The 26,092-nt window shown below is 49.1% G+C and overlaps 10 protein-coding genes across 10 annotated transcripts; 4 read left to right on the forward strand and 6 right to left on the reverse strand.

Moving 5' to 3' along the window:
* Positions 1–860: 860 nt before the first annotated feature.
* On the forward strand, positions 861–5,816 carry TRV_06459 (Rho GTPase activator (Bem3), putative; the record flags this gene model as incomplete). Its single annotated transcript, XM_003019458.1, has 2 exons — positions 861–5,007; positions 5,083–5,816. The coding sequence occupies 2 exons, from the start codon at positions 861–863 to the stop codon at positions 5,814–5,816; spliced, it is 4,881 nt and encodes a 1,626-aa protein (XP_003019504.1).
* A 738-nt stretch (positions 5,817–6,554) lies between these two features.
* On the reverse strand, positions 6,555–7,352 carry TRV_06460 (uncharacterized protein; the record flags this gene model as incomplete). Its single annotated transcript, XM_003019459.1, has 1 exon — positions 6,555–7,352. One exon carries the CDS (start codon positions 7,350–7,352, stop codon positions 6,555–6,557), a length of 798 nt encoding a protein of 265 aa, XP_003019505.1.
* Positions 7,353–7,801: 449 nt separating this feature from the next.
* On the forward strand, positions 7,802–8,711 carry TRV_06461 (uncharacterized protein; the record flags this gene model as incomplete). The annotated part of the gene is made up of 2 exons (XM_003019460.1): positions 7,802–7,824; positions 7,880–8,711. The coding sequence occupies 2 exons, from the start codon at positions 7,802–7,804 to the stop codon at positions 8,709–8,711; spliced, it is 855 nt and encodes a 284-aa protein (XP_003019506.1).
* Positions 8,712–9,516: 805 nt separating this feature from the next.
* On the reverse strand, positions 9,517–10,794 carry TRV_06462 (uncharacterized protein; the record flags this gene model as incomplete). Its single annotated transcript, XM_003019461.1, has 3 exons — positions 9,517–9,604; positions 9,669–10,572; positions 10,722–10,794. The coding sequence occupies 3 exons, from the start codon at positions 10,792–10,794 to the stop codon at positions 9,517–9,519; spliced, it is 1,065 nt and encodes a 354-aa protein (XP_003019507.1).
* Positions 10,795–12,942: 2,148 nt separating this feature from the next.
* TRV_06463 (uncharacterized protein) lies at positions 12,943–13,225 on the forward strand (the record flags this gene model as incomplete). Its single annotated transcript, XM_003019462.1, has 2 exons — positions 12,943–13,063; positions 13,167–13,225. 2 exons carry the CDS (start codon positions 12,943–12,945, stop codon positions 13,223–13,225), a joined length of 180 nt encoding a protein of 59 aa, XP_003019508.1.
* A 3,367-nt stretch (positions 13,226–16,592) lies between these two features.
* On the reverse strand, positions 16,593–17,315 carry TRV_06464 (uncharacterized protein; the record flags this gene model as incomplete). The annotated part of the gene is made up of 1 exon (XM_003019463.1): positions 16,593–17,315. The coding sequence occupies one exon, from the start codon at positions 17,313–17,315 to the stop codon at positions 16,593–16,595; it is 723 nt and encodes a 240-aa protein (XP_003019509.1).
* A 1,385-nt stretch (positions 17,316–18,700) lies between these two features.
* On the forward strand, positions 18,701–19,896 carry TRV_06465 (uncharacterized protein; the record flags this gene model as incomplete). Its single annotated transcript, XM_003019464.1, has 5 exons — positions 18,701–18,703; positions 18,779–18,833; positions 18,941–19,077; positions 19,147–19,473; positions 19,549–19,896. The coding sequence occupies 5 exons, from the start codon at positions 18,701–18,703 to the stop codon at positions 19,894–19,896; spliced, it is 870 nt and encodes a 289-aa protein (XP_003019510.1).
* Positions 19,897–20,036: 140 nt separating this feature from the next.
* Positions 20,037–20,755, reverse strand: TRV_06466 (uncharacterized protein; the record flags this gene model as incomplete). Its single annotated transcript, XM_003019465.1, has 2 exons — positions 20,037–20,364; positions 20,448–20,755. 2 exons carry the CDS (start codon positions 20,753–20,755, stop codon positions 20,037–20,039), a joined length of 636 nt encoding a protein of 211 aa, XP_003019511.1.
* A 1,131-nt stretch (positions 20,756–21,886) lies between these two features.
* TRV_06467 (uncharacterized protein) lies at positions 21,887–24,863 on the reverse strand (the record flags this gene model as incomplete). The annotated part of the gene is given in 6 exon segments (XM_003019466.1): positions 21,887–23,666; positions 23,726–23,942; positions 24,038–24,237; positions 24,257–24,543; positions 24,563–24,632; positions 24,652–24,863. The coding sequence occupies 6 exon segments, from the start codon at positions 24,861–24,863 to the stop codon at positions 21,887–21,889; spliced, it is 2,766 nt and encodes a 921-aa protein (XP_003019512.1).
* Positions 24,864–25,207: 344 nt separating this feature from the next.
* On the reverse strand, positions 25,208–26,030 carry TRV_06468 (uncharacterized protein; the record flags this gene model as incomplete). Its single annotated transcript, XM_003019467.1, has 4 exons — positions 25,208–25,414; positions 25,511–25,616; positions 25,702–25,888; positions 25,925–26,030. The coding sequence occupies 4 exons, from the start codon at positions 26,028–26,030 to the stop codon at positions 25,208–25,210; spliced, it is 606 nt and encodes a 201-aa protein (XP_003019513.1).
* Positions 26,031–26,092: the final 62 nt, after the last annotated feature.

A 26,092-nucleotide genomic window follows, 5' to 3' on the forward strand; every position in this document is an offset into this window, starting at 1 on the left:
TTGGCAGCACAGAAGCGTGGAAGCCAGCAGAGTGCCCACATCTCGTATTCCCCTGCCCTCTTTTTTGGGCGTTTTGCCTTTCTTCCCCAGGCCGCTGCTTCTGCTGTATCTGCTGCATCTGCATCCTCTCGTCTTGTCGTTTGCGACCTGTCTCGACCGGCCTGCCCCTGAGCTCCTATTCTTATCCCGCGGTGAGTACAGACCTAAGACGTGCAGCATGCAGCCTTGGTGATGCATGTGTGAGGGCCAGAGACGCCACAAAGAGCTGCAGCCAGTCGTGTGCGAGGTAGGTGTTCGTCCTTCTCTGGCCGGCCCACGCAGTTGCTGGAGCTCTCCGTCAATAGCAATTAATACTGCTGTAGATGCCGTTCACTATGTAGAGACTGAGAGTAGAGAAGTGGTGATAGAGAGAAAGAGAGAGAAAGTGACTCGAAGTAGATTTTAAGTAGAAGAGCGTGACCTGGTCGCCTGATTAGGAAATAAACAACTACATCTCGTCGACTTCACCTCCGGCCTGCGCAGCAACATCTCGACAGGACAAGACAAGACAGACAGACAGACGCAGCTCCAGGTACCAAAACGACCCTCCAGCGCTCCGGCGGTGCTTCTGCTAACTCGTTGACAGTGCAGGACCCGGCGGGCCCCATATTTAGCATACTTTTTAGACGATATCTCCGCTAGGTACATGCCTTAGTCCGAGGATGGCGCCTTTGAGCCCCTGAGCAAACCCGCAGACAGCAAGCCAGAAAAGCCAGAGGAGCCGTCCCTCTCTTCTCGCGGCGCCTCCAGCAGAGAGAACTCCCTCTCCCGTTTCTGTCGATGATAGGGTAGTTAGGTAGAGGAGCTGTCTATCTCTGACCATGTCGTATGTCCGGCGTCAGCGTCAAGATGCCCTGGCACACGCCCTTGCACAGCAGCCAGGTCCATCCCATCACGAAACAGCCCCAGTCCCACCAGTTGATTGTGCTGCTGCGTCTTCGTCGTCTGCTGCGTCTGTTGCCTCTGCTTCTCCCCTGACGATGAATGACAGCTCTGGCCAGCAGCGGCAGCAGCAGCACCCTCAACCGCACAAGCAGCAGCAGCAGCAGCAGTACCACTTCCGGCCGCAGCACAGCGCGCAGAAAGAGCAGCAGTATCAGGTGAAGGGAGACGGCCGCCCCCCTGTTCGCTACTCAGCCGCTCCCGTGCTCTCTCGTCCGCTGTCTACCCATGCGCTGCATCCGTCCTATTCCTCACATCTACACCATCATCTACCAAACCAACAGCAACAGCAACTACCCCGGCTGCCCCAGGATGCCCTGAACATCCATACCGATAGCAGACTAGCCCACACTCAACGTGCTGTTCCTCAGACGGGGGCCGCATCACATCCTTCCTCACGTCTTCCTCCTGCTGCCCCTTCGCCCTCCTCGTCCTCTCCAGCCGCCAGACTGGATACCTCAGTCTCTTACTCCCCTTTTCCTCGCCAGCTCCAGACGACGCCGACCTTTCACCCTCCCGACAACAGAGTCAGCCCAGTCTCTTCTCTGTCGCCTTCTCCTTCTGCCCTTTATTTCCACGAGCGCATGGCGGGCCAGCACCAGGGTCAGGGGGCGAGCCAGGCGCTTTCTCTACGTCTACAACGGTCTAGGGAACTGATGGCTACCAACAGAGAACCAGAGGGAGGAGAGAAGGAAAGCGAACAGAAGGGGTCAAGTGCAGACAAGGACGATACATCACACTCACACTCACCTTCAGATTCAGTCTCCATGTCCGCCGCTTCTGGTTCTACTCCCAATACATCACCCATCATGCCTACGAGCACAACAAACAACCACCAGAACCAGAACCAACCGCAGCAGCAGCAACAAGTTTCCACCAGCAAGCCTGCATCGACCTCATCGACCCCAAAACCCACGCCGCGCACTTCTTCTATAGACTCCGCGATCTCCTCTCTCTCTTCCAGCTCCCATCCAACAACCCACTCGCACAAATCCTCCGTCGACAGCCCCGCCATCACTTCCGCAGATATCAGCAACCTAATTTCGGCCGCTAACGGCTCGCCAGAGGCTGTCATTGCACATCTAGTTAAAGAGAAACAGCAGGCTGTCTCTCAAAACTCGCAACTATGGAGACTCGTGGAAAAACAGCGTCGTATGGTCCTGGCGCTTAACAAGGATCTAGAGCGTGCGATGGAGGACAAGGACAAACTCAAGAAGAAAATCAAAGAGTTGGAAAAATGGAAGGAGGATGCCATTAAAGCAGAAGCCGACAGAAATGCGACTGAAACTCCTAATGGCCGCCCCGAAGAAGGCACCAACGACGATGCTTCTCTGACGGCTAAATTGCCAGTGCAGACCCCTGTCTGCGAATCACCCCCTAAATCACAACCCACGCCGCCGTCTCGCCGTGCACCTCCAGCACCATTACAGCTCTCGGGCAGCCAGCGTCTTCGTCCCCATATCGAAGTAGAGCAGTCAAACAACCAGTCCTCTAGCAGCAACTCCAACGCAGTCGCATCAGACTCCGAATACGATTCAACCGCCGAAGAGAATGACCTTCCTACCTTCGAACGCGGCCGTCGGAAAACCCGCGAAGAGGATGACCGGCTACGCGAAGCCATGCTTGCGCAGAAGGAGAAAGAACTGTCTAAATCAAAATCGAAGTCGAAGTCGAAGGGCCGCAGTCAGTCGGACAAGAAGGCAAAAAGCATCAACCCACCTGAAGCCCTCCAAAAGGAACAGGCACAACAGGAGGCCCGGACCGGACCTGCACCTACCACTGGATTTGCTGGCGTAGGATTACCTGCCAGCCCTCGTGCGTCTGTCTCACCTCCCTATGCTGCCAGACAAGCTGGACAAAGCCTAGCATCCATCCTAGGCCCTGTAGATGGCCCCAAATCTCTGAGGGCGAGACTTACCAAGGCACCACCAATGAGTCCTGGATTGCCGCAAAGCCCACGACCTGGTGATAGACCCATCGGGTCTCCTATGCCTCGTATGCCTAGAGAAGGGCATATGAATATCTCAACACCTTTGCGAAATGCTTTCCCCGCTCCTTTCCAGGCCTCGCAATCGCAACAACCTACCAATCCTCACATTCATCAATTAGTACAACATGAAAAGAAGGGGTCAACAACTTCCACCTCCACATCAACATCAACATCTACCACTATACCCACCATCGACCCTGCTGTGCAGATTGATAGCTCAACTCCCACCGCCGCTACCACACCAAAGACCATTTACCGTGGCCTTGTATCGGATGAATACCCGGATCTGCTACTCCCACCTAATTCATTACCTTCAATTCTCATTCAAGTCTCTTCTTCCCGTCTCCGCCCATCACGGCAGAGTTATATGAACCTTAATTCTTCCTCAGCAGCTGAGCGTGGCAATCCCGATGAAGACCCTGTATTCACACTCAGTGTTTTTGCTCGCTCGTCGAAGTCGGAGTTATGGCGGGTTGAAAAGCCCATTGTAGCTCTTCCGCAACTGGACCAGCAGGTAAAGGCTTTATGTAGGTTTTCTGGCCGGATACCAGACCGCTCTGTGTTCAGTGGCCATTCACCCGCAAAGGTTGATGAGAGACGTGCTGCGTTAAATAATTATTTCGAAGCGCTCCTCGACACACCTATGGATGATGAGGCTGCATTGGTGATTTGCCGATTCCTCACTGCCGATGCCATTGAACCAAGGGATGATGAGATGAGTCTCGCGTCTGGAGCCGGGAATGTCAATTCCTCTGCTGGTGGCTCCCAAGATATCAAGGCAACTATCCAAGTAGGAAATGATGGCAAGCCAAAGATGGAAGGGTATCTCACCAAGCGTGGTAAAAACTTCGGTGGCTGGAAATCACGATATTTTGTTCTTCATGGGCCAGAACTGAAATACTATGAGCACCCTGGTGGTACACATCTGGGCACCATACGCATCCAGCATGCTCAAATAGGCAAACAATCCAGTCAGAGCAAAAACGGCTCATCTTCGCAGGCCGAAAACTATGACGATAACCAATACCGCCATGCATTCTTGATATTGGAACCGAAAAAGAAGGATTCAAGCTCTCTAGTCCGCCATGTACTTTGCGCAGAGAGCGACGAAGAGAGAGACGCCTGGGTTGATTCTCTGCTCAGCCATGTCGAACAGATCGAGGGGGAGAACGATGATAAAGATAAGGAAACACAGATGGACAAAGACGGCAAAGATGAAACAGCGAATAAACCCCGCATACCCCTGAACAACTCAAGCGCAAACACAAACGCGACTAAAAAAGGCTCATCAAAGGATTCCTCAGACGGCCCTGAGGCTGAGGGCATTCGTGCGCTAAGCTATGATGATGTCGTGGCTGCCGAAGCGCCCGTTAGGGGTGTACCCCAGGGCTACGAGTCCACCGACTCCCTTGCAACACCGCAATCTCACCTCGACCAAGCTATGCCACTGACCCCTTCATTTAAACCGATCTCAGGTCCTACAAATGGGGTTAAGATCCAAGATCCGTCGGCTTGGGGTAACAAACCTAGCACTATGTCGTGTGTGAAGGAGAAGAAGCGCAGCATTTGGGGCTTCTCTCGTCAGGCTGCTAATGATTCCGTTAGCTCCACCTCCCGCCAGGATTCAATTAGTGGAACAACGACTTCTGGGGGTGGGAATGGAAGTGCATCTTCTCTCGAGCATAAGGAGACGATACGTGCTGTATTCGGATTGCCTCTTGCAGAGGCCGTGGAATTCTGTGCGTGTCCTGAGCCTGGAGCCGATACTACTCTTCCCGCCGTCGTATACCGATGTCTCCAATACCTCCGTGCTCGCAAGGCCGAGTGCGAGGAAGGCATCTTCCGTCTTAGTGGCTCTAATGTAGTTATTAAGGGCCTTAAGGAACGGTTTAATACCGAAGGAGATTTGGATTTCTTGGAAGGAGACGTATATTACGATGTCCATGCCGTGGCTTCGTTATTCAAGCAGTATCTTCGGGAATTACCGATCACAGTACTTACCAAGGAGCTTCATTTAGATTTCATCAGGGTTCTAGGTATGTACTAGCATTCCCTTTTTTAGATCTCGTTTACCCTAATCTCGTACGTACAATATGCTAACCTACTTCTAGATCTGGACGACAAGCAAAAGAAGATTGCTGCGTTCCACACTTTGGTCCACCGTTTACCAAAGCCAAATATAGCACTTCTCAAGGCCCTCTCCGAATTCCTTATTAACGTAGTCAACAATTCAGACGTCAACAAGATGACGGTTCGAAATGTCGGCATCGTCTTTGCACCAACTCTCAACATCCCTGCCCCTGTCTTCTCTCTATTCTTATCGGACTTTGACCTAATATTTGGCGATACTCCGCCATCCTTTCCACAAGCTCGTGGCTCATCCCCCAGCTCTCCTCCTGGGACTGCCCCAGGCTCCGGGTCAGGGCCAGGAAGCCCTGGCTCTATTGTCGAAGTCACCGTCGAGTCTCCAGGACTAAACCCGGAAGACATACGCTCCCCACGACATCAAATGTTCTCTGATTTACCATGTACACCTGCTTACGACCAGAACTCTTTCCACGGTCAATCCAATGACGCTAATGCTTACCGACTCGCAAAAGAAAACTACGATATCAACGCTGGTTTCGCATCCCTTCACTCACACCAACACCAATATGACCCTTCCACAACTCCAATGAACGTGAACGTTAGCCGAGACGGCCAGTTCGGTGGCTTGGATGGCATGTTGGCGCCATCAGGCAGCTCTTCACAACCAAGCAAATCGAAACGCCGCGAGAGCTCTCTGTTGTTCATGTCACTTAGCAGCAGGAAGACCTCCCTACCTAAGATTCGTGATGAAGAATAATTCCATATCTGACTTGAACCTCATAATCTATTTCACCATCTAACTATGGAAGCACCTTCTCACCTGCATTGACATGCATTTCCTATTTTGTTTTTTCCATTTTTTATTTTTTATTTTAACCTCTTATTCTTTTCAGAGAATCGCGTCTGCGGTTAGCAAGCGAATACGCAAATACCAATTCTTCCGTCCCTTTTTCCCTCTCATCGGCGGCTTCCGTGATTTCAATCAAATCTACTTGACATTTCAATCATGTAATTTCATAATCTTCCCCTTACCACTTTGACTTTGACTTTGCCTTTACCTCTTCCTATCTCTTCTCTGCAAGCAATCTTGTTTCTTCTACAGCATCCTTTACGCTCTCTCCCTTTTTCTAAATCTGGAGACAAACGGATATACCCATTTGCCTTGTTTCATTCCCCCCGCTCACTCTTAATATGTACTTGATCACGGCTGTTGGCTAACTGGTTTAGCCTCGATGCACTTGATTACCAAGTGATTTGCACATTTAAGATAATACACGGAGGGGATTAACTCCTTCCCTATACATTTTTACTATAGCTATTTTGTATCAATCACAGACAGTAATCATTGATCACTATAGGTGTAATGCAAACAGCTTATGAAATATGCAGTCGTAAAGATACATAATGACACTCCACCTTCCGTGTCACCATCAAGCGGCATTCCGCTGTCCATGGATGGAGATAAACGAATAGACAGGAAAGAAAATCAGCCCATTCAAAACCTTCTTGTCCTTTGCCCACCCCAGAATCCCATCACTTCTCCACTCTCACTAACCCATTCCCTAACACCATCAACTAACGCCTTTGCCATTCCTTTAGTTTTGATCTTGGATGAACTGGAGGTGCTGTCACCGGAAACGCTAACGCCTGACGACACTGATCCAGTTGCATACTCCGAACCCATGCTGGGCAGCACATTTTCTCCAGCACTCAAGCTAACAAACAACGCAAATGGAATCAACCACACGCACAGTCCGAAGTATGAGGCTATTTCACCAAATGAAGGCGTGTCCACGGCCGCGCCGTAGTAATACCCTCCGCCGGAACTCTTCCATCCCCCACGATTCCATGAAGTAGGAGCACTGCCTCCGCCAGAATTATATTCCGGGCTTGAGAAGTATCTGAACCATAGCCAATGATTCAAGCCGACAAGCACACAGGAGGATAGGAAAATAGGATCAGAAAGCTTGACGATTGGGAACCGTCGAAGGTTGCCGGCATAAACTATATGGGAGAAGATGCTGAGGACGGTTAGATAGAATGGGAATCCATCTATGAGCCAGAGGAGAGCATGGACGGTTATTATGGTGTATATCAGTCGTGTTAGGAGACGCCGAGCTAGGACGGTATGTTCTTCAACGAGTTCGGATAGATAGTAGAGACCGGAGGCTGGTGGGATGTTAGTCTCGAGATTACATAGAGGTATATAGGAGGTGATATTACCTATAGCTAATGTTAGGAAGCAGAATCCTATAATCACCCCCAGGTACCCTAACAACGGTAGAATCCACATGGTTGAAGCTATACTTGGAATAGTTGAAATGCAGCTGATGACAGTACGAGGAGGGCCTCAGGACAGCCGTTTCTTGGTCGGGGGATATTATATAGCCATTCCATGCGCCATCAGAGTAGTCACTGGCGCGTATTATATCGTCTTTGGTTCTTCTTCGTCTTCGTCGTCATTGACTTTGCTGGCAGCTTTGGAAACGATAACCTAAACAGCCAGATAAGTCTTTAGTTAAAGCGGCGAGTTATATTTCACCAATATAGTAAACATCTAACGCCGCTTTACAGAGCTTATTTTTCCCCACGAAATCTTTTTTTATTTTTTAATCTTGAAATTTGACAGAAAGGAAGAATGATAGTTTACAAACGGGCAACAAAGATATAGAGCTCTATCTATTGCTAAGGCACAGGAGAATTCTTCATTGGAAGTAATTTTTTTCGATTCCACGCGCGGCCATGTCTCGTCCGGAGGATACTCTGTATGTGTATCGGAAACCTTGTACAAGATAACTGCTAACTGATATGACCGATTAGCCCGCCGGACCTCTTCTACAATGACTCTGAATCTCGCAAATACACATCCTCCTCCCGGATAAAAAATATCCAGTCTGAGATGACGCATCGAGCCCTGGAGCTACTGAAACTCACGTCTCCCTCACTAATTTTAGATGTTGGTTGCGGCTCAGGCCTGTCCGGCGAGATACTATCTTCCATTGACCCATCTGAAGGTGGCCCGCATACTTGGATTGGCATGGATATATCTCCTAGCATGCTCGACGTAGCGCTTCAACGGGATGTGGAAGGTGACCTCTTTCTAGCCGACATTGGACAGGGCGTCCCCTTCAGGCCTGGAACCTTTGACGCAGCCATAAGTATCAGTGCGATTCAATGGCTTTGCAACGCCGAGACAAGCGATGTAAGCCCCGAAGGTAGACTCAAAAGATTTTTCGAAGGGCTATACGCTTCTCTAAAACGCGGTGGTAGGGCGGTATGCCAGTTCTATCCCAAAAATGATTCTCAGAGAGGCATGATTAGCGGCGCCGCTATCAAAGCCGGGTTTGGCGCCGGTATACTTGAAGATGACCCGGGCACCAAGAATGGGAAGACATATCTAGTACTTACCGTTGGTGGAGGTGGACTACAAGGTGATATCACTGGTGTTGTCAAGGGAATGGATGACGTTGATATCCTGGATGCCAGAAGGAAAGCCAGGGAGGCCGCCAAGGGTCGTCGAGGCCCAGATCAATCACATATCAAGGGAACCAAAGCTTGGATATTGAGGAAAAAAGAACAGATGGAGAAAAAGGGCAAGGTTGTCAAGGCAACTTCGAAATATACCGGACGAAAGAGACGAATTGCGTTTTGATTGGGCCCTTATGCTTTCAGTCCTCTTAATACCTTCCAGCTTGAACATCACAAAGCAACCCGATGCAGAGCTCGTTGGCTATGAACTAGCGGGAGGCCTGTTTCCGGCTGTTAATGCGCCAGCTTAGCGCTTCATGCCCAAGAGATCTCCCCTATTTCAACCGGAGTCTCGCCAGAGCCTAGAAGCACAAAGCCATCGCAACTCCGGCCCCGCCCAAGGCTGACACCACCTCATCATGCCGCAGAATATTGCGCCTTAACAAACTCTATCTTCCTTCGTCTTATCTACAATCGAGGATTTATGAGATGCACTTCATGAAGAGTGCTATTATCTAAGATACTTGGGCAAAGGATACCGGACCCATGCCTATCTATAGCCATTAATGACCCAGTTTTGAACACGGATGAAACGAGTACATACAATCCGCTTTGACATTTAAACCAACTAGATTTATTCTCATAAAACTGCGCACTTCAAAGAGCATTACTAGAAGTTATATATCCTTTTTTTTGTATTATCGCTATGGGTAAACAAACAATACAGGAAAAGTCTTAATCTACAGTCATGCTTTGAGCGGGTCGTTTAAACGGCAAAGAAAAAGAAAAATCCCGTACTTCAAAAAAAAGGTAACAGATAAATAAACAGATATGTGAGGTTTGAGGAGGTATGGGGGGAGGGAGTGGTTTGGAGCAGGTGATTAACGGCGTTCGCTATCAGGAATGCGGCGCTTATTTACTTTAATGCATTGCGGAATTTTGTCTTATTATATTGACGACCGGCGACTTAATGTGGTAGCGAATGGTGTTTAGAGCTGGGCTTCCATCTTATCGAGGACGGCTCGAGTGAACTCATGGGTAGTAGCCTGACCTCCCATGTCACGAGTTCGAACAGCACTATAAGAGTAAAGTTAGCGATATATGATTTATTTTGGAGTTATCAGTAGTAAAAACGGCTTACCCTTCACCAATGACATCGTAGACAGCCTTGGAAATGCGGTTGGCGTGGTCGTCCAGGCCAAGGTGGCGGAGGAGCATGGAACCAGAGAGGATCAAGGCCGTTGGGTTAGCCTGGTCCTTACCCTGGATATCAAGACCAACGTGACGGCAACCGGGCTCAAAGACGGCGACATCTCGTCCCATGTTGCATCCAGGAACGATTCCGGGGCCACCGACCAAAGCAGCGGCAACGTTGGACAGGATACCACCATACAAGTTGGGCATGACCATGACATCGAATTGCTGCGGTCTAGAGACAGCCTGCATAGAGGCGTTGTCGACAATCATATCGTTGGTTTCCAAAGTTGGGTAGTTCTCGGCAACCTTCTTGAAAGTGCTGCGGAAGAGACCATCCGCAAGCTTCATGATGTTGGCCTTGTGGATACAGGTAACCTTCTTGCGGTTGTTGGCAAGAGCAAAGCTGAACGCAAACTTGGCAATGCGCTCGGATTTGGCGCGGGTGATAATCTTGAGAGACTCGACGACTCCATTGACGGGCTGGTGCTCAAGGCCGGAGTATTCACCCTCGGTGTTCTCACGGATGATGCAGAGGTCAACATTGTTGTGGCGGGTCTGGTAACCGGGAATGTTCTTAATCAAGACAATGGAAGCATAGATGTCGAGCTCCTGTCGAAGGGCGACGTTGAAAGACTGGTGGCCGGATCTTTCAATTGGGGTGTGAAGAATTCCCTTTAGTCCAAGCTTGTTTCGTCGTAGGGAGGCGATAGATTCCCTGAAAAGGTCTTCAGAGTGCTTGTTTCCAGAATCAACACCGCTAACATCGACTTGTTCCCACTCAATGGGGACGTTATCTGCCTTGAAAATGGTCTTGACGGACTCCGCGACTTCCACACCAATACCGTCACCTATTATAGTAGACTTGCGGTTAGCCTTGACGGAGCTTCGGGACAAAGAGACCAAGGGAATAACGGCAAGAAAAAGTAAACAAGAAGCCAATTGCTAGCTAGGAAAAGTCCAAATATTGTTGTAGTCTGCGGTTTTGGAGGATACATACCAGGAATCAATGTTACCGTGTATTTGCCGCCATACTTAGTCGGCTTGAAGATATCCGACTGGACGGTAGCCATGTCTATACATCCATTGTGTGGTCAGCAATGCCTCAAACAACACGGAATCACCGGGAGAAGCTCACATCTGGCACCTCCAGAGGCACGAGAGAGACATGACGAAGAACCGGCAACGCTTCGCAGGACAGACTGTGCGATGGTAAGAGCTGCGTTAGCGGGGCATTAAAAGCCGAATACCAAGGGAACAGCGAACATACCTGCGCAGGGCGAGCAGTCCGGAGAGAGAACATGGTGGCAGGCAGCTTAGGATCCCGTCTGAATGGCTAAAACATCGAATACAAGAGAGAGACGTCTGGATATGAAAACCGGAGCTTCAGGTTTTTTTCTCTTCTTGGGTTGAAATTTGTTTCGCGAGAGTCGCATTTTCTGCCGGAGCTTCTCTCTCCGCCTGTAACGCCGGAGAATTAGATAAGCGACAGGGATCATTATTATCCCGGATCCGGTCACGTGGAGCCGGCCCGCGATGTCCCGACGTCAACTTTATCAAAAAGGAGAACGACAGTAGAGAAAGGGGGTCAGAGGAGAGATGATGGAAGATGTCGGGGAATCGAAGGAACTCCTACGATGGACTCGCCCTGAGGAACCAAATATCTTTGCCTTCTCAAAGCGCGGCTTACCACCCGCGGATGTAAGCAGCCAATCCATTATTCATAGGGATTTGCACTGCAAGCCCAAGAGGCTGTTCAAGCCATCATACCCGGGCCCCTTCTTGACTGGCCCGTTTGGATAAAATGTCTCGAATACAATGCATTGACCAACAAGCTCATGCTGCTAGATGTTTGCAGATACAGCCCTTGTGTCCTTGTTCTCTCCTCGACGAGAGAAACATGAGGATCCAGGTTGAATTGAATAAACCTAAGCCATTGACCGGTTGATGCTTGTGTGCAAAACAACTTTCAAGGGCCAAGATAGACAGCACTTCTATAGCATTGAAGAAGGAGGTCCAAAGAAGCTGGAGGATGTCTTTGTTGATACCACGTTCAGCGGCCAAAGTCATGGACCATGGACCACAATACCATCCCGCAACCCAACGTCAACCGGGCGAGAGAATCCACCATTACGAGGCTTTGGTCAAAACTGCGTTGTTTATTGCTACCCTAGCTAACCTTTATGATATCCCATGGTATCTCTTAGTCTCTTGTTGCCCGTCTTTAAAATATAATAATGTGATCTCAACCGTGAAGTTCAAGATATTACCTAATCGGGACTAGCGTGCTGGATCCTTATTGAGACCCAAAAGCGGAAGCTAGTCTGTCAATAAGCAAAGAACACTGTTTTTGCAAGCGACTATCTTCTTATTGAGGTACCAAAGCGGATTCGAACTGCCTTTCATCTTCACGTCCGCTGGCTGTCCCTTGCTTTGGTGGTGACTATGCGGACTCTGACCCGTGTAGATGCTCTGGTTGAGAGACACAACCTGGACACGGACACAGGTAGCTGTTATTCAAGACGGTCGAGACCACGTCCTGAACTCTGGCATCACTGTGGGACGCTTGGGGAAGACTTATTCCCAGAGCCAGGCTTGCCTCCTTTCCTTTATGCGGTTTCATGGATCTCTTTCAGACCTCATGTCATGGGCCTCTGGTTCCTGCGGCATTTCACTCCCATTTTGCTTCGACTTTAGCTGAAAACGCAACGGTCTAGGTAATCCTAGGTGAAGGTCTCCGCTTGACTTTATGGAGCACTAGGACATACAAGCCCTTATTCCATAGGTTAATTGTGTATCTAGAACCCTCAGTAGCTTGTGGTTACTGAAGCTAGGACACCATCCCTTCGTTTACAATACCCCCTTATTGGCTCTATTCCTCGTGGTTTTTATTCTCCACGTTGCTCCCAGACTCAGCTCGTCTGAAGTATCTGAGTGATATTCACCCGGTCTATTGAGCAATTGATGCCTTTTTCCCGTTCAATCAACTGGAAAACCCCTCAGCAAAATTCTCCCAGGCCCTTCCTCAAGGAGCGTCTATAAAGGAGGCGTCCCATGCATGCTTCATGCATGATTCTTTTCCTTGACGTTTCCTACACAGAGCCCAGCTTCTTTATCGAGTCTCTTCAAGATCATCTCTTGAAACAAAGCCTTCTTAAGCACTTAGCCACATCTCTTATTTTATTTCCAAGAGTCTTCCTCTCTTCTTCAAATCAGCAATCATGAAGCTCTTCGCCTACATCCTTGCCATCGCCGCTGCTTCCGTAGCTGTGATTGCTGCCCCAGCTCCTGCTGCCGAAGTTGCTGAAGCTCAGCTTGAGGCTCGTGCCCCTGAGCCAGTCGGTAAGTCGTTTAATACGCCCCATTTGATGCCCTGTACTGACTCGTTCTGTAGTTGAGAAGAAGTGGTGCCATATCCCCGGCCAGCCCTGCTAGATATTCCTAGCAGCCCAACTGCCACACCAGTCATGGAAACCCCTGGGGTTCAAGCCATGGCTTGGATAGTGGCAGGACAATCGGTGTGGTGTGAGGTTCTGTGTGTATGAGTTACCGCCGGCGTGCGGCTATCCGTCCGTCAGGATAACTTTTGTTCCTTTTTCGCTGTACCTATTCGATATTTTGTGTTTTTCCAGACCGAGCTTCGTTCCACCGTCCTGCCATCGGTATCCTTCACTCGTCCATCAACAACCTACGATTATATCGGACAACAGCATTTTTTGCAGCATTGTTCAACCCCTCGCATCTTTCTTAGGGAGACAGCCCTTATATACAAGGCGGAACGACACCACTATATATACGAGCCAGTGCCCACCTTTATACACACACACCCTTTTGATATATGCAGGGATATATCGTCCTCATTACTTCCAACACTGTGCAACTTCGGCAGTTATGACAAAGGACCAAGAGGAGGAATCTCGATTTTACATGACAGTTGACGCTGAGACCAGGCCAGTTTGCTTTTCTTTGGAGTACGTGGGTTCTCGGTCCAGTATCATCCCAGGGTGGTTATACTACATGGTCTTGGGTTATCATTACTGAGTGTCTGGGAAGGGGTTCAACAATGCTACTAATTGGTTCAATCTCCAACCTTCTTTCCAACCTCCCTTTTTTGTTTATACTTACTACCCTTCCTGCTTTTTATTTCACGGAAGTTTGGCTTTTATATGGCCATGTACACCCTTTTCAATCTTACCATATATCTGCCTTGCTCTCTGTTATACTCCAGCTATCAGCTTTTCAGTTTTCCTCTCTCCGCACTTGAATAAGGGCTATACAATTTTGTATCCAGGGCCTTTATTCTCAGTGTTGCTGTATTGATGAGGCGAAGGTGACTGATTTTGCTATTCGATCATTCATGGCTGAATAAATATATATTTCTGTTTGTCTACTGTCCTATTCTCCAAGAATCTTCAGTAACTGGTTGCAACTGGCTTTCTTTATATACTCGACTCACGATTTACCCAACAGTCACTGTGCTCAGTTATGTAATCCAATCCTTGTATTTACCATGTGGGTGAGATTGCACAAAGAATCATAAAAGGCGTACGAAGTTTCGCAACCGCAACTGGGCTTCTTACATATGCAGACAGTCGATCAAAAACGAACGCCTCTTAGTTTCTTTGAAAACCCCAAACTAAGAAGTCACATCAAGCCGAAGTTCGTACTACATTGAAGTCGATCATGTTTAAAACAAACACCCTATTGGGTACATTGAAACATCTAGGCCCTGCCTGCATAGGATATAAGAAAATCGAAGAGGGTGAACCACGAGAGGATCTCGACATCTTTTTTTTAACAGCTGGGTTTGATTATCGAGATTCATATTTTCTTCAACTCACGACGTATATATATGGATGCCCTGCATCATGTATGTTTTATTCGTTGGAACAATTGGCCAAGAACGTTAGTTATATCTACTAAGCCAATGTTGATCCTAGTTCCTTTATTATGCGAAGATGATGAATGATACAGGTGAATATGACATAACGTTGATAATCGATAACAATTAATACTGGAGAAGTAAGGTTCAATCATCCTGTTAAATTCATCGTATCGAAAATCGTAGGCACTTGAATGGCGCTTAACCCAAACCAATAGTCGGTAATATTAGCCGCTAAGCCGCTAAGCCGAAGACATCTCGACCGTTATTAAACGCGACAAACTTAAATAAGCGCCATTGTTAACATCTCATGACGTCATGGTTGTTATAGAAGCTGAAGCTTCTAAGTATGGCAAAAACACCTCTGTCCAGATGCAAGAAAACTGTATACATCGATACCTTCAATGTTTGAAGCTATAGCCCTCTTTTATCTTATACCCATCATTAGTGAAAAATGACTTTAAACAAGGTGAGCTTTTCTACACAAGAGAGAATATTACAACGATTTCTCGGTAAACTGACTTTCTACTCAGCTTAACAGGAAAAACGCAGGCTTTCCGCCATGCCCGTGCCCTAATGCAATGCCAGAGGAAGTAAGAGCTTTTCTGAGATCATGGGTTGCAGCTTTGAAACAACTCCCGGTAGACCATCCTACAATTCAAGAGATGCCTATTTCTTTCGAGGGCTTTGGGGAGGCACTTTACTGCGCCAATGTCGATGATATTGAGCGCTTCTTTATCAAAGATTCAGCACATAAAACCGGCGCTACCCTTTCCATTGCTTTATCTTTATGGTCAGATCTATCGAAAGAAAAGGTGTGTAAGGTATACAGCTCCCTGAGACTTTGCAACCACTAACTTTGAAATCAGAACAGAATAGATGGATCTCAGAGGGCTGAGGAAAACACGGTACGTAGCATATTGTGGAAAGAAGTGGACTACACCCTGCTGACGCTCAATGAAGAAGGCAATAGCGGAGTTGGAGGAACAGGAGGTATGACGCATATTTTATAGAGCAGTGAACTGCACCGCTGCTAACATAGAATGCAGAAAGCAATTGTGAAGAGACAAGAGAGGTGGGATAAGGTATATAACATGTTTTTTATAAAGAAGTGAACTACACCCTGCTAACACTAATGCAGATGGCGTGGATCGAGAGGTTTCTTGAAGCGGGTATAACAGATGTAGGTGCTCCATTTCCTATAAAAGCTCTGCTCAAACTGCTAACCCCAGAATTTAATAAACTAAAAAGCCCGTAGTTTTCACAATTTTGATTATTATTTTTATGGGCGTCTTTGGGTTCGTAATAATCTCAATCATACGAACAATAGACCTGTAATATAACTTCGGACCTAGCTTATAAGCTTGTTTGCGAAATAGTTGAATATCAACCACAAGTGCCATAATATGGGAAAGTCTTCTAGCTATTAAGATATTTATTTTTAATGTATTTTTAATTATTTTATATCAAAAACTACATCTTCAAAAGTTAGGGATGCTTAACACCAGTCAAAACCCAGCTAACCTTTCGGTTACAACCAATTCTACTGTAATACATGTTTTAACTGATTTTAAGAGTTCGTATATATCTTCTGTAGCTCTATGCACCTATATATACAATATTGCTAGTATCAAGCCGAAATAGTACCCTTAGATTACATAGATATATTATATTGGGAGAATAGAAGTCAATACAGAAAGATGATGCATGAACTTTGTGCAAAGTAGTAGAGATGGGTATTGAGAGCAAAACAGGACTAACAATAATCTAACTGGTAATCGAGGGCCAACAAAGTCTGTGTATAATGTTCATGCAAGTAGTCGTCTCCAGGGGTTCACATAGACAAATCATAAGAAAAAAGAGGGAAATAGGAAATCAAGATAGAGTGCTGGCTCAAAAATCCCAATAGTATCTCTCAAACTAAGCGCGACTAAGAAGTCGTGAAAGTAGGAAGCAATATCATAGCCACCGATTCTTGTGCATCCGATTCTATAGCATCTGCTCGTCCTCCAGCCAGTGAGCTCTCGAAATCCCACATCCAAAGTAGTATTTCTTCATCTGGAGTTCGCCATATTGATTTTCCATAGCACGCTGTTGTTGCTCCTGTTGCCATTCGCTTCCCTTGTAAACTGGGTCAGTGGCTTGGTTGTAGGTATGGGTTGATAGGGGAGATGTCGAGGCTGGTGCGCTCTGGCTCTCATATTCCTGCTGAGCGAGTCGTTCATAACCCGAGAGAACGTATGGTTCAGCATTAATCTTATCATCATCCATCATCATGTCGTCACCGCTGTATGGTTGAGACTTCTCCTGGGTGTTGTTGAGGTTTGAAAGAAAGTTTGTTTGAACAATGTGGGCTCCTTGGCTTGGAAGGATGTTTGGCATGGCTGAACCCGGGGATATGCGCCATAGCTCAATGAGGCGGAATTTCTGCTCTGGAGCCGCTTGTCTGAACAAGTCAATTTGGGATGGGTATAGAGAGCTTGGGTCAATGTTGTAGCTTCTGAGTGTATCCTCCGTGGAGAATCCATGGGCAGAGACAACAGGGTTGGGAGTGTTAGAGTGTTCCTGCTGCATGGCATCGATATCGGTGTCGGTAGATGTGTGAGAGGGTGCTTGAGGAGGGGCTACATTGCCTGAAGGTGGCTGTGCTGGTCCATTGCTCACAGCCATCTTGCTAGCAAAGAGAGCAGCAAGATCATTGTCCATCTTCATGTCACCCTCAGCTGCAGACAATCCACACTATTGAGGCTGTTAGAATAATATCCTAATAAAAAATATGCTTGCGCTGTAGGAACTCCTTACTCTCTGGCAGTGAGGGTTCTCTGTGAAGGCCGGAAGGGCGCCTGACAAATCAGTCTCGTACGAGCAGTACGGACATCGGTGAAGAGCAGAAACCATCTTGGCTCAAGGTGAGAGTGAGGTAGATAGGTGTATCCTGTCTTTTCTTGTCGTTGCCTGGGCTTGTTTGATTTGTTGGTTGGTATGTTAGGATTTGATGATAGTCTTTTGGATTTGCTTTTCAGAGAGAACTTCGGGCAATAAACAACTCCTTTTCTTGTTCCTATATATGTTCTAGCTAGCTGAGGGAAGCACAACAAAATTTCGAAAGAAGGGGAAAGAAGTTGTCTATTTCGGGTTCTCCCAAAGATCTTGATCTTGAAGTACTGGAAAATGACGATTATGGCGGGGGGAGGGATGATTTGACACGGGTCCGGTGATGCCCAACGCGGGAGCAGGTGGGAATAGTGACGAACAGTCCGCCCTACGTGACCGAAGAAATCTGTTTCTCTGACCGATCAGCACTTCTAAAGGCAGAGAACGGGTGTTGTTTTGCTCTTTAGAGGGCAAAAGCAGTGGAAAACAAGATATAGCGACGGCGGGGCAGGGTTGTGGAGTATGGAGTAGCCCGGTAAAAAAAGGGGGTAAGGTTGATAAGCGTTCAAGGAGAGTAAAAAAGGCCGGGAAGTATCAGCTTCGGAAGCTCAAGGAGTTCACGATGTGTCTGGTAGAGAGGAAGAACGAGTCTTCGGGGTTGAGGTCCTTTATTTCCTGTCTGCGAGTCAGCGAGTTGATAGGCGATCGATGCCCAACCGGCAGGTTAAGTGGCGGCTAAACAGGCATGTCAGGCAGAAACGAGCGAAGAAGAGCAACAAAAAAAAGGCCCTGCAGGTCAGTCCATGTCATGTCCTAGCTATTACCGAGGCAGGGGTCCCATAGGCTCAACAGTTATCGCCGGCTCTTCTCTTCTTCTCTTCCTTTTCGTCTCCTTCGTCTGCTCGACTTCTTGTTTGAAGTTCAACCAAAATAATAACAATAAAAAGAAAAACAAGGAGTTGATAGTTAAGATTAGTCATCGATTAGTCATGAAGGCAGCAGTCCCGTGACGCAGCCAGCTCGAAGCTCCAAAAGGAACCAAAAACGCCAAACAAGAACGCAGGCGGACGACGAAGATAACAGAGCAAAGACGAGGAGAACAGAAGAGAACCGCCGGATGAGAAGGACGAGGAGTGCCGATCCATACTGCCAACAGCCTGATTTCACCGTTGACATACCTTGCCACTCTCATTGACTGACGACTCCGACACAACAACATCAAGATGGTATGTTGATACAGCAATTGACGACTAGGGAGGTACACATAACAGACATCCGGACTGTTGTGCTAACTACTACAGACCTCCATAGGAACAGGATACGATCTGTCGAACTCCGTTTTCTCTCCAGACGGACGTAACTTTCAAGTGCGCTGCTCTCGCCCTTCACCTCACTCTACGCTTGGCTGGAACATATCCCCCCCAGCTAACCCGTCACACAGGTAGAATACGCGGTAAAAGCAGTTGAGAATGGCGGCACATCCATCGGCATACGGTGCAAGGATGGTGTTGTTCTGGCCGTAGAGAAGCTTATCAGCAGCAAATTACTCAAGGCCGGCGCCAACAAGAGAATAGCTACCGTCGACAGGAACATTGGAATAGTACGTCTTTCGCCTGCTCTGCTCCTAAGGGACCAGAAGATAAGAGAGCATGTTACTAATTTGTTCTAGGTCTCCTCTGGCCTGATCCCCGACGGACGACACTTTGTTTCCAGAGCTCGTGACGAAGCCTCTTCGTGGAGAAGTACATATAAGGGACCGATTCCCACGGACGTTCTGGCCAGCCGGTTAGGAGGATACGTCCAGGCATATACCTTGTACTCTTCCGTTCGGCCATTCGGCATCTCTGCTATAGTTGGAGGATGGGATTCAGAGGCCGAGCTACCTGTAGACGGCCAGGTTGGGTCTGGCCCTGAGTGCGGTTCAGGCGGTAAGGTCAAGGGAGCCAAGGCCGGTGGTCCTGGCTTGTTCATGATCGAGCCCAGCGGTGCTTACTGGGTACGTCGCCTTCTTATCTTCTTATCTATCTGTCAGCTTTTGGAAGACCTTGTGTATTAACTGCTGGAGTGATAGGGCTACTATGGCGCTGCGACAGGCAAAGGGCGACAAGCCGCGAAGGCCGAGCTGGAGAAACTAGATCTCCCCGCTGGCAAGCTGAGTCTGGTGGATGGAGTCAAAGAGGCGGCGAGAATCATCTACATCTCGCACGAGGACAGCAAGGATAAAGAATTCGAGCTGGAAATGACCTGGGTCAGCTCTCTTGATGGTCCTACCAAGGGAAGACACGAGCAGGTCCCCAAAGAGCTACTCGAGGAAGCGGAGCGGTTGGCTAAGAAAGCCATGACCGAAGAAGAGGATGATGAGGATGAGGACGATGATGAGGACGACGATGATGAAGACGACGATAAGATGGAGGAATAAAGCGTCATCGCATATAGATAGATAACTAGGCAAGGCATTATCCGAACTCTTCTTGATCCGAGCCGCAGCCCCCCAAAAATACAAGCCTTCAAAACACATCTCTATCTATCTCTTTGACCTATCATGCCAACTCTACCTACCTACAATATCTGACCATTCAACCCACCCTTCCTCTTAAGGCCCATCTCAATCGCCGCAGTACCCCAGTCCTCTCCATGGTTATGTGACTTCTCACCTCCACACAGTCCCGCACGAGCCAGACCCTGCTCGTCGTTGAGAACAGTCAACACCCCAAAGATCACCGGCACACCCATATCAAGCTGCAAACGCATCAGTCCATGACTAACAGCGTCAGCAATATACTCGAAATGCATTGTCTCGCCCTTGATCAGCACGCCAATTGCAACAATGGCATCAAATGGTTTGCCGGTGTTGGAAGTAGATTGTGCCTGGGAGGCTTCGTAGATACTACAGAAAAGAGCCCTATTAGCACGACATCCATCCCGCCTAGCCAAGCTGAGCTGAGCTATGGGATAGTGAAGCGAGCTCACTTCTTGATGGCAAAGGGCAACTCGTAGCTCCCCGGGACACACTGGACAACGAGATTTTCCTCCTTGACACCAGCTGCTAGAATGCTCTTTTTGGCGCCCGCAAGCAAAGCCTCGATTATCGTCCAGTTCCAGCGTGCGTGGACAATGGCTATGCGCAAATTCGAGCCTAATATGTCGTCGTTGTTAGCATGGCGTTGCGTTGTGCGAGGGTTGGTGGGGACAGCGAGAGCGTGTGCTATAGTTAGATAAGGGCAGCTCAGCGTACCATCGAGTTTCGGCCCTACGCCTGGTCCTTTGATGGTAGACATTGTGAGTGATGCAATGTATCTTGGTGCTGAGTCTTGTGAGAGGTATGTGGATGTCTAGGCAGTGGTGTACTTGTGTGACTTGTGTGTCGGAGGCAGCTTGCTCGATGCTTTATATGTAGACTCGCGGCCGCCCAAGGTCGATGTGCGGAAGTGAGGATGTTGATCCCGAGGCTGGTCGAGAACGCCCTTGGAGCTTGTCTAGTTGGCCCACGTGATGCTTCTAACGCAGTTAGGGCCCAAGGCAGAGGCCTACGGGACGGCTGAATGGAATATGTCAGGCTTGCGTATGCAGGCGTACGAGTCAGGATATTGCGGAATTCTTCGGAGACGGACATCTCGAGGGAGTACTCCATACACGGTGTCAAAATAGGGAATATTATGCAGAGACGGCGGTTTAGGCGGGTAGAAAGCTGGATATTGTTTGCTGTTTATATCGAGATGCGCTAGGGAGTATTAGTAAGGGTAGCTCAGCTTACTAAGCCGGCTATCTGAGATAAGCCCCGCGTGGTCAAAGCTGCCCTGATGGGGTTTTTTTTGTTGCTATAGAAAGAGGCCTTTATAGAGTCCATAATTACTTGCATGACAAGGACGAATGGATGAAGGGATGTAAGGATCTTATTTATGTAGGTAGCTACGCAGGGTAAGATATCGCCGAGGCCAGATAGACAGATAGCACGCAAGCATGCAGAGTCGCATTACAACATATAGAGTGGAAGCAGAAAGGACCGCAAAAGGGAGGAAAATGGCAAGGAAAAGCTGAACCTCGTAACAAATGAAAACGGAGTGAAAAAAGGGAAGCGCGGGAGGGGAGGATATGTTGTTAGGGGAGGGGTAATTCGGAGGGAGATAGGAATTGGAGGGGCCGGGAAAAAGGGGGGGAGGAGGGGAAGGAATTGGGATTGATTTTTTGTTATTCTGATAGAGAGAACCCTGCTTAGGAATGTTTTTTGGTTGTCCTTTTTTCTTGTTTTCTTTTTTAATCCTCCATATAGTTAGAAAAAAAACCCAGATGAATATTGTTCAGATCTATATCGAGCCGAAGTTGTTTCCTTTTTTCCTTTAATGGTAAAGGGGGGAAAGAAGGCAAAACTTGATTTTGTGTTGGTTTTGGTTCAAGGCAGACTAGTCCGTTTACTCAACGGTAACTGACTTGGCCAAGTTACGTGGGAAGTCAACGTTGAGACCCTCGCCGACAGCAAGCCAGTAGGCGATGAGCTGCAGAGGGATAACGTTGAGCAGACCCTGAAGACAGTCGACGGTGCGGGGGATCTCGATGCGTTCTGTCTCGGAGGCAGGGAATTCCTCGTCGTCAGGGTTGCAGATGACGATAGGGCGACCGGCACGAGCAATGACCTGCTGGTAGGCGTTGAGAGACTTGGCGAAGAGGTTGTCTCTGGTCAAGATCATGATGATTGGCAGGTTCTCGTCGACGAGGGCGAGAACACCGTGCTTGAGCTCGCCGGACATGACGGCTTCGCAGTGCAGGTAGGAGATTTCCTTGATCTTGAGGGCACCCTCGAGAGCGGTAGCGTGCTGGCTTCCACGGCCAAGGAGGAGGAGGGACTTTTGGTTCTTGAAGAATTTGGCACACATCTCCTTGATGGGCTCGCTCAGCTTGAGGATCTCGCGGAACTGGTCGGAGACAAGGCCAAGACCCTTGATGATCTCCTCGCGGCGCTGTCTCTTGGAGGCACGGTCTTCGCTGAGGGAGAGGGCGAACATGACCATGGCGACGAATTGAGAGGTGTAGGCCTTGGTGGAGGCGACACCGATCTCCGGGCCGGCGTTGATGTGGACACCGCAGTGGGTGAGCAGGGAGATGGAAGAGCCGACGACGTTGACGAAGCCGACGGTCAAGGCACCGCGCTCGAGACAGTAGCGGAGGGCATTGAGCGAGTCAGCGGTCTCACCGGACTGGGAGACGAAGACGCAGGTGTCGTCACGGAAGACGGGGGCCTCGCGGTCGAGGAAGTCAGAGGCCAGCTCGACGGAGATGGGGATCTCGGTCAGCTCCTCGAAGACACCGCGGACGGCCATGCAGGAGTGGTAAGAAGTTCCGCAGGCAATGAAGATGATACGACGGCAGCGGCGGATGGTGGAGATGTACTGACGCAGGCCACCGAGGGTGACTTTGCAGTTCTCGGCATCGAGACGTCCACGCATGGTGTTGACGACGGACTCGGGCTGCTCGAAGATCTCCTTTTGCATGAAGTGGTCGAACTTGCCCTTCATGATCTCCTGGAGCTCGAGCTCGATGGTCTGGATGGCACGGACGTTGGAGGTGCCATCGTTCTTGTTGAGACGGTGGATGTTGAGCTGGCCCTCGTGGATGTGAGCAATGTCGTCGTCCTCGAGGTAGAGGACCTTCTTGGTGTGCTCTACAATGGCCGAAGGGTCAGAGGAGAGGAAGAACTCTGCTGGCTGGGGCACACCGTCGTCTGACAGGAAGGCCCGGGACTGGGAGCGGTGAAGCAGGCTCTTGTCTGGCGGGGCAAGCAGGCTGGTGGCCGACTTCTTGAGGGCAGCATTCTGCGAGGCAGCCTCAGCAGGCAGAGCAGTGCCCTCTTCGGAGTACTCGACATCGACAAAGTCGACCTTCATCTTCTTCTCGGTACGGACACCGATGACCAAGGGGGAACCCTTGCGGGCCGCAATGACCTCGTGTGGGTAGTGGACGGACTTCATGAGCAGGCCAAAGGCGCCCTCGAGCTCCTTGACGACGGCCTTGGCCAGGACGGTGAAGTCGATGTCTGGGTGCAGGTCATAGAGGTACTTTGCGAGTTTGGCAATGCACTCGGTGTCGGTCTCGGTCTCGAAGCGGAAGCCCTTGGACTCGAGCAGGGCCTTGAGTTCCTTGTAGTTGGTGATGATTCCATTGTGCACGATGGAGAACTCCCAGTTGGGGTCAGACCTGTTCCAGTCAGCTTCTCATTCTTCTCTTCCTGTTGTATACAGTAGATAATGACCTACCTATGGGGGTGGCAGTTGAGCTTGGAAGGGGAGCCGTGGGTGGCCCATCTGGTGTGGGCGATTCCGACGTGAGACTCAAATGTCTTGGAGAGGTCAGGCTTGGAGGCATCGATGAGCTCCTTGAGCTTGGCCACCTTGCCGACCTCCTTGAAGGCGAAGACCTCGTTCTTCTTGTCGCCGTCGACTGCTATGCCGGCCGAGTCGTAGCCACGGTACTCTAGTCTAGAGAGGCCTGTTCCTGTTAGTAAGGCCCCAAAGCAACAATCCCGCCGCATCGTTTGGAGGATCAAGACTCAAGACTTCACGACTCACCATTGATGATGGTCTGGATGATGTATCCACGGTCCTTCTCGACCAGATAGTTGATATAACCGAAGATTCCACTGTCGAGCGAGGGCGTTAGCTGGTGGTCCCAGAGTCCCAGAGTGGGAGAGAAGCTGTAGGAGCGGGACCTACCACATGGTGATGAGCGAGCGACGTCAATTGCAGAGAAGAAGTAGAAGAAGTAGAAGCTGGAGACAAGCAACAGACGGTCTCTCTCTCTCTATCTCTATTGAAGCTGCTGTAGTTGTAGTTTGCTGTCGATGTTGCTGTCGTTGTCGTTGTTGAAGTTGAAAGATGAAGTTGAAAGTCGAAAAGTCGAAGTTGGCGAGGCGGGCGAGGGCGGTGACGGCGCTTGGAGGGGCAGAAAGTGAAGCAGCCAAAAAGAGAAGAAGAAGAAGATATAAAATATATAAGAAGAAGATGATAAAGATGAAGATGGAGATGGAGATGGAGACGACGAAGTGAAGACGACGAGATGGAGAAGCTCCTTTTATCTACTTTCTACTTGCGAACTTGCTTCTTCTTCTGCTTCTTCTTCTTCTGCTTATCTGCTTTCCACCTCTCGAGCGCTGAGGAGGCTGTGCTGGATCCATCGAGCTAACTAGCCAACTGCTTCTTCTGCTTCGGCTTCTAAGACATCCTTATCGACCGGGCCCAGGATGGGCGCCCCAGGGGGGGACCCGACAAGGACATGGATGGCGATGGGGTCGATTGATAGACTTACATACAGCCTGCAGACAGCCGGCCTTGATAGACAGCCGATGGAGACGATGGACAGACAGATGGGCAGACAGGCATCGCCAGCAGACCCCATGAGCTGACCATGCCTGACTAGATTCTCCGTTTCCCCCCGTCCTGCTTCTACTTTCTCTTCCCTTCCTCGCCCGTCTCGTCTCGTCTCGTCTCTCTCCTTCGCCCGCTTGCTGCCCGTCTTCCTCCATGTCTCACCACAGTGGAGTGCCCGCCATCAGCCAAGGCGTCCGTCTAGCAGGAAAACCAGAAAAACCAGAGGGCATAGGGCAAAGGGAAAGTGAGAAAGTGAGAAAGTGAGAGATCTATATTTAACGATCTCCAGGGACAGGCGCTTTTTTGCTCTCTTTGCTTATTTCTGTGGTCGATGGTTGGCCTATTTTTATCTTCTTGGTCGATTAGTGACAACTAGAGGAGCAACAGAGCAACCAGGAGAAGACTAAGACTCAGGGAGAACTCAGGGAGAAACTCAGGGAGAGGACTCAGGAGAATAAGGAGGTCGTCTTCTCCTTTCTTTTGACCATGGTTTGTATCTCTTTTATAAGTCGAGTCCACGCTCAATGGCTGTACTCCGTAGTCTCTACCAACATCTCCTGTGATGTGTATGCCTGTTGCCTAGTCGTCTGTATCCTAGGTTGATGCTGTTTGCTGTAGCAAAGCCGCAACCGCAACCTGCATTCACCATCTTCACCATCTAGTAGTTGTCCGTACAGTCCAACTGATGGATCTTGGGGATAGTAATTGTATGGAGGTCTTATAATCGCCTGCTGTCTGCATGTTGTAGCTGAGCCAGAGGATCCCACTTGATGTCTCTCCTCTATCATGGCCGTCTCTCATGTACCAAGTATCTTCTTTCTTCTCTTCTTCTTCTCCTCCGTCTCTCGTCCTCATTGTCGACTTACCTCTTGGTGGCCAGGAGGCAGCGGACAGCCGTAGGATGGACCAGCCATGTCTGTATCCCATAGTCCAAGTCTCTCACATCTCTCTTCTTATCCATCATCTCTTCTCCTCGTCTCGTCTCTGTAATATCTTCTTCTTCTTCTTCTTTTTTATCATCACCTTCATCATCATCATCGCCGTCGTCCTGGCCTTCGCGTGGCCATCTTCACTGCCCCGGCCGCCCACCACCCCAGGCCAGACCATGACCCTCTCGCCTTTCCTGCATCTCCAGCTTCATCCTTTCTCTTTCTCCTTTCTCTCTCTCCTTCATCTTCATCTTCATCTCCAACATCACCGTCTCTATCGTCGGGTCAAGATTTTTCCCTTTTGGCGTTGCGAACGTCAAAAAAGAAA

This window comes from Trichophyton verrucosum (assembly GCF_000151505.1).
Source record: "Trichophyton verrucosum HKI 0517 chromosome Unknown contig00707_1.f1.exp, whole genome shotgun sequence".
NCBI lineage: Eukaryota > Fungi > Ascomycota > Eurotiomycetes > Onygenales > Arthrodermataceae > Trichophyton > Trichophyton verrucosum.